Source organism: Octopus sinensis, linkage group LG15 (genome assembly GCF_006345805.1).
Source record: "Octopus sinensis linkage group LG15, ASM634580v1, whole genome shotgun sequence".
In the NCBI taxonomy this organism is placed as follows: domain Eukaryota; kingdom Metazoa; phylum Mollusca; class Cephalopoda; order Octopoda; family Octopodidae; genus Octopus; species Octopus sinensis.
In genome coordinates, this window is record NC_043011.1 from 41,852,903 (window position 1) to 41,867,902 (window position 15,000).

A 15,000-nucleotide genomic window follows, 5' to 3' on the forward strand; every position below is an offset into this window, starting at 1 on the left:
TGGAAAGCAAGCTTCTTAACCACACAGCTGTGGCTGTGTTTGATATCACATATATGTATGCACATACACATACATACATGCATACACACACAAGACTTTCTTCAAAGCCATATACAGATATGTATGTATGAACACACACACACACATGCATATATATACATACACAATGGGCTTCTTTTAGTTTCTGTTTATGAAAGTCACTCACAAGGCTTTGGTCAGCCTGGGACTACAGCAGAAGATGCTTGCCCAAGATACCCCATATTGGAGCTGAACCAGGAACAATGTGGTTGGGAAGCAACCACATTGTTCCTTACCTCTCTTTACATTTTGAGATCACCTTTGCTTTCCATCCTTTTGGGGGTCGATAAAATACCAGTCATGTACTGGGGTTGATGTAATTGAAAACCCCTCCTCTCAAGATTGCTCGGCCTTGTGCCAAAATTAGAAAGAGTTATCTATTGAAGTCAGTAGGTTTGCAGAATCAGTTTTCTCACGCTTTGAATCAGTTTGTTTCGGATCTTTACATTGTGAGTTCAAATCCCACCAAGGAAAACTTTTTAATTTTAGAAATTTATTAATTTATTTTAGATAAAAATTCTTCAACGTTTCATGTGGATGTTACTGTTGGGAATTGATTTATTCCTGTAATTGTTGAATGGTTTACCTCGGAACAGAATAGAGTGGCTTTTGGAAAGAGTGTTTTCATAACCTACATCTGTGTATGTAATATATTCATGTATACACACCCGTCTTTATATCCATATATCTATATGTGGTACATGTGTGTGTGTGTGTGTGTATTATATAATGAAGCTATTGTATGCAGTGCTCAGGTGCTGCTCTACTGCTCATTAGAAAAAGCAACCAAAACTGCAGTGAAGAGAATACGCACAGGAAGTGAACAGTGAGAAAGTCTTAACAAAAAAAAAGTATTGAAATATATACATCTATGTGTATGTATGTGTATGTGTATGTATGTGTGTGTGTGTGTATGTGTGTGTATATATATATGTATGTATGTATATGTATGTATATATACATATTATATACATATATGTATGTATGTATATGTATACATATGTATGTATATATACATATATGTATGTATGTATATATATGTATGCATATGTATGTATATATATGTATGCATATGTATGTATGTATATATATGTATGCATATGTATATATATATATATAATATATGGATATATGCATGTGTATATGTATACACATCCATGTATATATACATATTATATACATATATGTATGTATGTATATATGCATATATAGGTATGTATATGTGTATGTATATATATATATATACATGTATTATATATGTGTATACATATGTATGTATATATATGCATATATATGTATGTATATGTGTATGTATATATGATACTGTGATACCGTGACCGACCAGGCTATCAGATGTTGCTACACATGGCTGGTCACAATGGGCTTCGCATTGTTTTAGCCTTCAAATGACGCCACCCCGCTGGCCAAGCGAGCAAGTCAACAGAAGAAAGAGTGAGAGAAAGTTGTGGCGAAAGAGTACAGCAGGGATCGCCACCAACCTCTGCCGGAGCTTCGTGGAGCTTCAGGTGTTTTCGCTCAATGAACACTCACAACGCCCGGTCTGGGAATCAAAACCGCGAGTTCACTGCCCTAACCACTGGGCCATTGCGCCTCCACATATATGTATATATATATGTTTATATATACATGTAAGTGTTATATTATGTGTATATATATATATATAGATATATATATATATATATGGGTGTTGTGTTTGTATGTATATGTCTATATATATGTCTGTGTGTGTGTCTATGTATATATGTGTCTATATGTGTGTGTGTCTGTATATATATATATATAAAAGTGTGTGTGTGTGTGTGTGTGTATATATGTAGAAATCTTTGTATGCAAATGCGTAGGATTGTGTCTCTGTACGAGTTAGTACATTCTGAAGTATGTACATGTGAATAAAATTTCATTTACAAGGTCTTGTATATGCGTTTGTTGGTGTGTGTATAATTAACAGGTGCATACACACACTCATGCATATAAACATATACACTCACATACTCGTAAATATAAACATATATGCACACACACACATATATGTGTGACTGACAGGAACTTGTAATAACTAGATGTGGGGGTCAATTCTGTCAACCTTTCAACTGCCAAGAATGACATTTTTATTGTTTTTGTTTTTTATATATTTTATTTTTAGAGTATTTCCCCCTCTCTCTTTCTCTATGTATATACATATATATATATGTATGTATATATATATATATATATATATATATATATATATATATATATATATATATGCATGACTGTGGGTGTAACTATGTATGTGTAACATGGAGCAGTAGTAATAGTGGTGTTGATAGTAGTAGGAGTAGCAGCAGCAGTTGTGTTGGTAGTTGTGGTGGTAGCAGCAGCAGCAGTAGTTGCAGAGTGGAGCTTACGGTAACAACAATGCAAGTCAAGAGACAGAACTGTGGAATAACTTTTATTTCTGAGGAATTGGTGAAGGAATTGTTGTTGGCTGTCTTTGACTTGAAAACCTCTTCCACCGTAACACTGTGTCCGAACATAAACACACACATACATAAATACACATATACATAAACCCATAAAATATACATACATACACACCCATACATATACTTGTGTGTATATATATATATATATATATATTTACATTATATATATTATATGTATGTTAAAATAGTCTTGATATTATTTGCAAGAATGACAGGAAAATACAGGAACTCTGATCTTAGATTTCTGAATATGGTAAATATTTTTGAATGGAGTTTTGTTTTTGTTTTCCTTTTTTCTTTGTTTGGCCTGCTTTTCTGTCTTTGTATAACCTGTATGTGTGTGTGTGTGGTCATATATCATTCAATACGTAATACACACATGCGCTCATGTATATAATTTTGTTCTACATACCAACAGTGAAAAGAAACCGAATGAATATATATATATATATATATATTATATATATATATAAATATTTGAGGGAATATTAATCCTAACTTACAGGGAAAAATTCAATTTAGAAATACTAAATCGAATTTCACACAATATAATAAATATATATATAAAAATTAGAAAAAACCACCTTTAATCAATTCAAAATGAACAATTAAATTACACCATCTAGAAAATTACATATAATAGAAATATTAAAATTAAAATAACAATAATAAGCGCAGGAGTGGCTGTGTGGTAAGTAGCTTTTTTACCAACCACATGGTTCCGGGTTCAGTCCCACTGCATGGCACCTTGGGCAAGTGTCTTCTACTATAACCTCGGGCTGACCAAAGCCTTGTGAGTGGATTTGGTAGACGGAAACTGAAAGAAGCCTGTCGTATATATGTATATATATGCATGTGTGTGTTTGTGTGTCTGTGTTTGTCCCCCTAGCATTGCTTGAGAACCGATGCTGGTGTGTTTATGTCCCCGTTACTTAGCGGTTTGGCAAAAGAGACCGATAGAATAAGTACTGGGCTTACAAAAGAATAAGTCCCGGGGTTGAGTTGCTCGATTAAAGGCGGTGCTCCAGCATGGCCGCAGTCAAAAGACTGAAACAAGTATAAGAGTAAAAGAGAATATACTGATGATTAAGTAAATTGCAAAAAAATAATAAAAACGTATATAATTGGTAGAATAAAATTATATACGTTTTTATTATTTTTTTGCAATTTACTTAATCATTGGTGTATTATTGTTATTTTAATTTTAATATTTCTATTATATGTAATTTTCTAGATGGTGTAATTTAATTGTTCATTTTGAATTGATTAAAGGTGGTTTTTTCTAATTTATATATATGTATATAGAACTCCTTTGGTTATGACGACGAGGGTCCCAGCTGATTCGATCAATGGAACAGCTTCCTTGTGAAGTTAACGTGCATGTAGCTGAGCACTCCACAGATATATGTACCCTTAACATAGTTCTCTGGGGGATTCAGTGTGACACAGAGTGTGACAAGGCTGGCCCTTTCAAATACAGCTAGAACTCATTTTTGCCAGCTGAGTCAACTGGAGCAACATGAAATAAATCGTTTTACAATCGTGAGCTGAATGCCCTGACCACTAAGCCACGCACCTTCACTTATGTGTGTGTGTGTGTGTGCCCACGGACACACACTTATTTGTTGCAAATCGCATTATATATCGTCTTCGTTATCATTACCATTTTCAACATCCAGTTTTCCATGCCGGCATGGATTGGACAGAGTTTATTGAGGCAAATTTTCTACAGCTACATGTTGCTGACCTTCACCTGTTTCCTAACAAGGTAATATTCACCCATGGCCAGACATGTTCTATGCAGAAAACTGGAAAGGAATGACACTGCTTGTATGCAAGTGACACTCATTTACAGCTGTCATGCAATGTCAAGACATGGAGACACTCACATGCACACACACACACACTCACATGATCACACACATATACTTATATATATATAATAATAATAATAATAATAATAATAATAATAATAATAATAATAATTGTGTACAGTGCTCAGGTGCACTACAACTCATCTAAAGTGTATATATAATCAGGTGTAGTTTCGGCGGATTTCGGAAAGCATGAGGGCCTATATATTCACACACACTCACATTCACATGTTCACACACTTCTACTTATACACACACACACATTTATCGATGTATGATGGGTTTCTACTGAATTTCTTCTCAAGGATTTGGTTGACCAGGACTATGATAAAAGACAGTTTCCCAAATTGGCATGCAGTGGGATTGAACTTAAAACCATGCTGTTGCAAAGCAAACTTCTTGCCCACACTTCCACACCTGTACCTCTGCACAACCATATATAATATATATATATATATATTATATATACACACACACAATATATATATATATATAATATATATATATATATATATAATATAGAATATATATATATGCTATAATAAAATATAGGGAATAAATCCAAACTTACAGGGAAAAATCAGATTTAGGATTGAATCAATTTTATAGTAAAATATTATATTATATTAAATTAGAGACAAAACCACTATTAGGCAAATCAAAAACAATGAAAGACTTAAGCCAATACATATGATTAATTTATATTATTTAAATATGTAACAATTATTAAAAAATATAATTAATAATTATATATATATATAATATAATTAATAATTATTATATATATATATATATATATATATATATATATATAGCATATATATATATATATAACACACACACACAAACACAAACACACGGGGTGCTTAAGGGTATTGCGAAAGGTCTGTTGGAGGCCCAACATTCTAAGTTCTTTTACAGGCTTTAGAAAAACTGAAGGATCATTGCAATAAGTGTGTGAATCTGAGAGGGGAATATGTTGAATATAATCATTATTAACTGATCCTCCTGTATTTTCTTTTACCCACAGCCAGGAACTTTTCAGTAACCCCTCACGTGTGTGTGTGTGTGTGTGGATGTGTATTTATAGTTTCTCTGTGCTTTCCTCAATTATTGTCATTTATAATAATAATGAAATTATTGTATACAGTGCTCAGGTGCACCACAACTTGTCAGAAAGTGCGTATAAAGCATATGCAGTAATGTACAAATGTCTGGAAAGCGAACAATGTATGAGTCAGATACATGCTTGTGTGTGTATGGAGGGGAGAAAATCAGGTGTAGTGTTGGCGAATCTCAGAAAGCATGGAAGTTTTGAAGGATGCAGTGCTCCGACAACTAACAACTGATGCTGGCAGTTTGTTCCATGCTTCAGCAACTCTCAGCGTGAAAAATTGTTTCCTAAAGCCATGGGGGCTGTGCTGTTTTCTGACTTTGTAAATATGTCCACGGGTGTTAGACGGGTGGAGTTTGAAAAGGTGCTCAGAGTTATTGTTTGTAAGATAGTTAATAATTTTATGGGTGTCTGCCAAGTCAGTTACCAGACGTCGGAGTTTCAATGTGTCCATGCCCAGGGAAGTAAGGCGTTCAGAATATGGCAAATGCCTGATTAAATAATAATAATAATAATTGTGTACAGTGCTCAGGTGCACTACAACTCATCTAAAGTGTATATATAATCAGGTGTAGTTTCGACGGATTTCGGGAAGCATGAGGGCCTTAAAGGATGCAGTGTCATGGCAGTCAACAACTGATGCAGGCAGTTTATTCCACGCTTCAGCAACCCTGAGCGTGAAAAAATGTTTCCGAAGTCATGGGAGCTGTGCTGTTTTCTGACTTTGTAGGCATGTCCACATGTGTAGACACATGGAGATCAAAAAGGTGTTCAGTGTTGTTGTTGGTGAGGTGGTGATAACCTTGTGGGTGTTTACCAAGTCTGTCGCCAGACGCCGGAGCTTCAGTGAATCCATGCCAGGGAAACAAGGCGCTCAGAATATGGTAGGTGTCTGATGGAGGGTATGCGTTTGGTTGCACGTCTCTGGACAGATTCAGGAGGTCAATGTTCTGAGCAAGATAGGGATTCCAAACTGATGATGTGAATTCCAAGTGTGGTCGTACCATAGCTGTATACAGTTTTAAATAGATGGCTGGAGAGCGGCTAACAAAAGTCTTGCTGAGTGATGCCAAGACACCCTCGGCCTTCTTGACAATTTTAGAGATATGCTTTGTCCAACGCAAATCACTGCTGACAGTGATGCCTAGGTCACGCTCGCAAGAGGATTTCTTGATAGAGGGTATTCGTTTGGTTGCATGTCGCTGAACGGCTTCCAGATGATTAATATCCTGGGCAAGATAGGGGTTCCAGACCGGTGATGCAAATTCCAGTGGGGTCTTACCATAGCTATATAAAGCAGCAGATAGATAGCCAGAGAGGGGCTCACAAAGGACTTGGTGAGTGATGCCAAAACACCCTCAGCCTTCTTGGCAATTTTAGCGATGTGTTTTGTCCAACGCAAATCGCTAATGGATATTTCAAGTGCATTTAGATGCTCAGCCACAAAAGATCTTCAGAGAACACTTTACTGCATCAAATTACATGTAACTACATATATATAGATACACACACACATACACACAGGTATGTATACATATATATATATATATATATATATTTGTATTTATTTCGATATATATATATATATAATATATATATATTACATTTATATATATATATATATATATATATATATGGTGTCATTGAGACCCAAAGGTGTCAGGTAATGCTGAATAAGTGCTATAGACAGACCTTAGTTAAGTTCCAGATTCAGTAATATTGCGAATAAATGGTTCAACATTGGTTCTGTCAGCTTTTTGCATAATAAGATAAAAAACCAAGGCTGTAGAGATATTAGAGCTGTAAGACCTTCTATCTATAAATGCTCTAATATCTATAAAGCTTTGGGTTTTTTTATCTTATTATGCAAAAAAATTCTTATACATATATATATATATATAAATATTAAATTTCTAAATATCTCATAGAGATATGTCCGGTGGTGGGGCGATAGAATGGTTGTATATGTCAATTTAACGTGACAGTAGAGGATTACATCCCCTACTGTCACGTTAAATTGACAGTATACAACCATTCTATATATATATATATTTGTATTTATATATATATAAATGTGCAGGTGGCACGTAAAAAACACCCACTACACTCACGGAGTGGTTGGCGTTAGGAAGGGCATCCAGCCATAGAAACACTGCCAGATCTGACTGGGCCTGACGAAGCCTTCCAGCTTCACAGACCCCAGTTGAACCGTCCAACCCATGCTAGCATGGAAAGCGGACGCTAAATGATGATGATGATGATGATATATATATATAAATACAAAATTCAGGAATGGAGTAGATAGAATCCAGGTTACATGTTTCATAGCCAGCAGAACCTCAGAAGTAATAATTATCCAAATGAGGGTTACCCTGCTAGCTACTCAAGCACTAATTACTACTTATGTAGTAAGTTCCGCTCACTATGAAACATATGTTGCCTGGATTTTATCTTCTCCATTCCCTAAATTTGGATTTCTATTTGCATTTACATCAACCCCTGCTGCTAACCATGAACTATAAAACAATTCTTTCAGCTTATCAAACTTTGATACTCGAAAAATTTACAACTTTCTATTCAATAAACTACTATTGTTCCTGGAAGTTTTTTCCTATTCCTTCTACGGATTGCTCAAAGCCTAATAACTTCCTACACCTTGATCCTTGGATCTTACTTTTAATAGATATATATATATATATATATATATATATATATACAAAATAAGGGCAAAATAAAAATTCTAATGCTAAATATGCCGAAAAAAAGCCAAAATTGTCAATAACCATTATAATTTATGCATCTCGAAACAAACCGATAGAAATTTCTAAAAACGGACTTTTTAGAAATTTCTATCGGTGTTTCGAGATGCATAAATTATAATGGTTATTGACAATTTTTGGCTTTTTTTCGGCATATTTGGCATTAGAATTTTATTTTGCCCTTATTTTGTATAATATATATATATATAATATATATATTATACTATGTAAAAGTAAGATCAAGGATCAAGGTGTAGGAAGTTATTAGGCTTTGAGCAATCCGTAGAAGGAATAGGAAAAAACTTCCAGGAACAATAGTAGTTTATTGAATAGAAAGTTGTAAGTTGTATATATATATATATATATATATGGTAATGCTGCAACGAGTAGAAAAGCACATGATCAGCTAAGAGAGTAAACCACAAAACGTTTTGCTTTCAGTTTTATAGATGGAGAATAAATTAGTATTTCAACTAGGAAACCCTGTGTAGCTATTTGCAAGATTTGTGATTTTTAATGTAAGATCGTGTGTGTGTGTATGTCTGTATGTATATCTATATATATATATATATAATAATATATATATATATATATATATATATATATACAAAAACTTTTCTTTTAATTTTTCTAAATTTAATTATTTTCTATCTTGACTTTTTTTTCCATATATATATATATTATGGAAAAAAAAGTCATTGATTTTTTTGCTGCTTTTTAATAAAGTGGTGTGTGTGTGTGTGGTGTGTATATATAATATATATATATGGTAATGCTGCACGACGAGTAGAAAAGCACATGATCAGCTAAGAGAGTAAACCACAAAACGTTTTGCTTTCAGTTTTATAGATGGCAGAATAAATTAGTATTTCAACTAGGAAACCCTGTGTAGCTATTGCAAGATTTGTGATTTTTAATGTAAGATCGTGTGTGTGTGTATGTCTGTATGTATATATATATATATATTATATATATATATATATATATATATATATATATATATATATATACAAAAACTTTTCTTTTAATTTTTCTAAATTTAATTATTTTCTATCTTGACTTTTTTTTCCATATATATATATATATGGAAAAAAAAGTCATTGATATTTTTGCTGCTTTTTAATAAAGTGTGTGTGTGTGTGTGGTGTGTATTATATATATATATATCTATATATATATATATTATATATATATATATATATTACACACACACATTTATTAAAAAGCAGCAAAAATATCACAACTGCTACTCAAAGTTTTATTTTCCCGTTTGTCGGACAATTTTGTTTAGATTCTAAACAAAACTGTCCGATGACATTTTTGCTGCTTTTTAATAAAGCATATTATTCTACCTCTGGTATTCAAGAACTATTTTTTCCACCTTGTTTCGCATTTATGTGCTTACTCTGGAATATATATATATATACACATATGTATGTATGTATTATATATTTGTATATGTACTCATACATATGTATGTATGTATAATCACGAAGAATTAAACAGTTGCCCATGGGGTCGGTCATTAGCAATTGGTTGTCCGTCATATTCACGTTGCCCATTTTGTTCTGTTTCCACAGCAGCATCGCCGTAATCATACACAGGTTCAACGTTCTCGAAGTGTAATGGATGTCCAGGCAGAAAACCAATATTCGAGTCGTCGCTCCAGAAGTCCTCACAACCCACCTCACCATTCGTCGTCCTTCGACTTAGCAGACAGTGACTACTCTGGGCATGAAAAGTCAAGGTAGGTAACTCTGATTGCCTTATTGAGAGAGCACAGGGGTGGGGTGAGGGGAGCAGGGGATTGTTACATGAGGCATTGTGGGAATGAGTGGATGGATGGATGGATGGATAGATGGGCCGATGGATGGACGGACAAACGAAAGGACAGACGGAGGGATGGATGGGTGGGCAGATGGATTTGGACGGACGATTGGACAGATGGATTGGTGGATTGATGGATAGGTAGGTAGAGTGATGGGTGGATGGATGGATGAGTGGATGGATGGATGGGCGGATGGGTGGACGGACAAACGAAAGGACAGACGGACGGATGGATGGGTGGGCATGTGGATGGATGGATGGGTGGGTGGGTGGACAGACGAACGTTCAGATGGATGGATGGATTGGTGGATTGATGGATAGGTGGGTAGAGTGATGGGTGGATGGATGGATGAATGGATGGGTGGATGGATAGGTGGGTGGATGGGTGGGTGGGTGATTAGATGAGTGAATGAATGACTGGAACAGATGGATGAAATGAATGAAGAGATGGATGGGAGGGTGGGTGGATGGAGAAAAGAAGAGAGGGATGAATGAATAAGAGAATGATGGACGGATGGCAGAAATGAATAAATCAGTGAATGACTGAATTGATGGCTGAAGGAAATGAGTGAATGAGTGAATGAATGAAGGAAGGAATGAATGAAATGAATTGATGGATGAGAGAATGAATGAGTGAATGAATAAGCAAATGGAATGAAATCAATGGTCAATAATGTTTATTGAACAGTAAAATCTGTTTGAAATTTGAAAGGCTGGACACAAATGGCGGGAGGAAGACCCAAGAAATTACAGCTCAACAATGTGCAATACATAACATCTGAGCCTGGTAAGGTTGATTCCTCTTGGGGACAAAACGTATTGGAATATAGAAAGACCCCTAAATGATTTGAGAAGAACCAGACAGTGAGGGCTATAGCATTTAAGGTATTCTTTATTAATAGGTTTGATCCCTGTTATTTTGCGTCCTGGCATGGATTGGATGGTTGGACAAGGTCCAACTAGTTCCATCTGTGATCATACAAGAGATCGCTAGGAGTATGTTATCTAGTGAACCTCTTTCTCTACTTCAAGACAGTAAGATGTGATTTTGAGGAGGATTTGGCTGCTCTTTCTTGCAGGGTTCATGACCACATACATGCTTCTGGGGGTTACAGTGTTTTCTGAAGATATCATTATCATACAACCACACACACACACATCCATACAAACATACATGTATACAAATTTATACATGCATAGAGCCATATCTACCCCTCATGCTGATACACACAATGCTCCAGTATGGCCAACATTTACATTAAGTTGAATTATCTAAATAACTGTAGAAATATTTGTCTGTGTGTGTATGTGTATGAGTGTGTGTGTGTGTGTTTGTGTGTTTGTTTGTGTGTATTGAGAAAGAGAGAGAGGTTTTAATTTGGCAGAAGTTACATAGTGATTAAGGGCCAAAAGTTTCACATATTGGCACTTATCAAACAATACATACATACATTATATAATATATATATACCTATATATACATATATATATATATATATATATATATATATATATATATATATATATATATAGAGAGAGAGAGAGAGAGAGAGAGAGACTACATATACATAATATATATATATATATATATATAGTTCATAGATGAGATCCAGATGTTCTCTGTATAGAATACACTTTGTAGTGCTCAAGAGGTTTAAACTTGAACGGGTAGAGAAGTAAATGTAGGGATAAGCAAGTTAGACATATCACCATTTAAAGTATATTAAATGCATGAAATAGACAAAAATGTGTGTTTACATACAAAAAGACACGGAGAATTAAAGGGATTGAGGAGCACTATTACAAATCCAACGGCTGTTTCTGGGGGCTTAGTGGTCCAAAATAATGTTTGTAGATTGATTCCATCATAGGATGAGATGAGCCTCCATCTTCAGGGAAGAGATCTTACATTTGAGGTGCTAAAGGAAAGAAGTTCAAAGATGGAATCAACCCCTTTAATTCTCTATATCATATGTATTCCCTTTAAGTTGGAATTTTTGTGTTCTTTTATTCTTTTACTTGTTTCAGTCATTTGACTGCAGCCATACATTTTTTTTTATTTCATGTATTTAATATACTTTATATGGCTGACACACTCAGAGATTTGATATAGCTTATTTCTCCTTTTCGAGATCAGTGACAATTTACTCTTTACTCTTTTACTCTTTTACTTGTTTCAGTCATTTGACTGCGGCCATGCTGGAGCACCGCCTTTAGTCGAGCAAATCGACCCCGGGACTTATTCTTTGTAAGCCCAGTACTTATTCTATCGGTCTCTTTTGCCGAACCGCTAAGTGACGGGGACATAAACACACCAGCATCGGTTGTCAAGCAATGCTAGGGGGACAAACACAGACACACAAACACACATGCACATACATGTATATATATATATATACATATATACGACAGGCTTCTTTCAGTTTCCGTCTACCAAATCCACTCACAAGGCATTGGTCGGCCCGGGGCTAGCAGAAGACACTTGCCCAAGATGCCATGCAGTGGGACTGAACCCAGAACCATGTGGTTGGTTAGCAAGCTACTTACCACACAGCCACTCCTGCGCCTATTTGTTGCTGGAAAAAGCATAGAGTATTTTGCTAGTGGAATGAGTTTTCATCTCTAGCTGGTGATTATCACACACTGAAGATGGGACACACACTTATTGTTGCATATCGCATTATATATCGTCTTCGTTATCATTACCATTTTCAACATCCAGTTTTCCATGCCGGCATGGGTTGGACAGAGTTTATTGAGGGGCAAATTTTCTACAGCTACATGTTGCTGACCTTCACCTGTTTCCCAACAAGGTAATATTCACCTATGGCCAGACAATGTTCTATGCAGAAAACTGGAAATGAATGACACTGCTTGTATGACAGTGACACTCATTTACAGCTGTCATGCGATGTCAAGACATGGAGACACGAACATGCACACACACACACTCACATGCTCACAAACATATACTTATATATATATATATATTATCACACACTGAAGACGGGTAACTACCCAGAAAATCGGGTCTGTGTGTATCATGTAAGGCTAGAGATGGGAGTGATGACCTTCCCTCATAGATACTAATTGGACACATACAGTGTGTCATTAACCAGTTGGAGGAGATGTTTTCCTGGAGCTAAATACAAGAGTAACATCATCTTCTATGGAACCACCACATTTAGTTGGCACATATATTTTATATATATATATATATATATTGTTTAATATTAAATTGCCTTTATATAACAACATAAAAGCAAGCATATTCCCACTTGCACACACACACACATTATCTAAAGTATATAGTATTATATATACATTACTGCCAATCTTATCAATTAGTTTTGCACTAGGGATTTAATGGATTGTTAGGTAGCAATCAATCCAATTATGTAACCCTGCACTCATCAGCAGGAGTGGATATGGAATGAAATAGGCTACCTCTGATGAGGGCAGGGTTACATAATCGGATTGTTACCTAACACGCCATTGAATCTCTGGTGCAAAATTGGCCATACAGGATATATAATACTGTACACTTTGGATAATCTACCCTCTCTATAGACAGATATATGAGTGCATTTTTTTTCCTGACTTATAGACACTTAGATGACTTATATACACACACATATATATAATTTAATGTTAAATTGTCTTTATATATATAGCTAGGCATAAAAACAAATATGTTATAAATAAATAAATATATGTTATATAAAAAATTTCACATCAAACTATATTTATATATATATATATATATTATATATATAATATATATAATATATATATATTATATATATATATATAATGTCAAGGCTTATTTTAGCTAGCCAAAAGTTCATATATAGGTGTGTGTGTGTGTCCTCAGTTGATATGTCTTGTAAGTTATTTAGTGACCCCACCACTGCTGGTGACATGTAAAGTGGTTGGCATAAGGAAGGGCATTCAGGCTCAGTGCTTCTGGCTTGCCAGTTCCTGTCAGACTGTCCAACCCATATATATATATTGTTTAATGTTTGTCTATATAACTTGACACAGAAACAAACATTAACGTGTGTGTGTGAATGACTGAAGCTTTGTGAGAGTAACTCAGTCACTCCTCACTCTATTTATTACAACATGTATGAAGTTCCAATGATTAGACAACTAGAACACCCACCAAGTCAAGTCAAGTCACTGCTGACTTATTCATTTGCATTTGTGCATGTATATCGTGTGTGTGTGTGTGTGTGTGCATATGCTATGTGTACTTCACTTGATTAAATTAATTGTTGTATTACAATGCAGATGAGCAGATTTCTTAGTAGACAGTTATTCCTTTAATATAAACCTGTAATGTTATGGGCAACGTAATCATGACACAGAGTGTGACAAGGACAGGTCTTAGAAGTATTGCTACAGATGTGTGTGTGTTGGTGATGGGGTGTATGCACACAGACACACACAAGCATATATAATATATATATATATATATATATATATATATATATATATTATATATATGTTGTGTGTGTGTGTGTGTGTGTGTGGTGTGTGTGTGTGTGTGTGTGTTTGTGTATATAATGTATCTATATGTATATATATATATATGTATATATATATATATATATATATGTATATATATATATATGTATGTATATGTATAATGTATATATATGTATATATATATATATATGTATGTATATATATATATATATGTATATATATATATATATGTATATATATATATATATGTATATATATATAATAAATATTAGGGAATAAATCCAAATTACAGGGAAAAAATCAGATTTAGGATTAAATCCAATTTTATAGTAAAATATTATAAAATATTATTAGAGACAAAACCACTATTT

General features: G+C 34.4%; 1 protein-coding gene across 21 annotated transcripts in view; it reads left to right on the forward strand.

Moving 5' to 3' along the window:
• Positions 1 to 15,000, forward strand: part of LOC115219718 (guanine nucleotide exchange factor DBS) — a 387,397-nt gene that overhangs the window by 295,637 nt on the left and 76,760 nt on the right. For 18 of the 21 annotated variants that reach the window (XR_005002229.1, XR_005002230.1, XR_005002231.1 and 15 more), the window contains one exon: positions 9,892 to 10,058. Coding sequence is in view for 18 of the 21 variants with exons in the window: in XM_036509664.1 (XP_036365557.1) it covers positions 9,892 to 10,058 (167 nt within the window). In the remaining 3 variants the exon portion in view is untranslated. The remainder of the gene's footprint in view (positions 1 to 9,891; positions 10,059 to 15,000) is intronic. The other 3 variants (XM_036509653.1, XM_029789908.2, XM_036509663.1) reach the window with 1 other exon arrangement.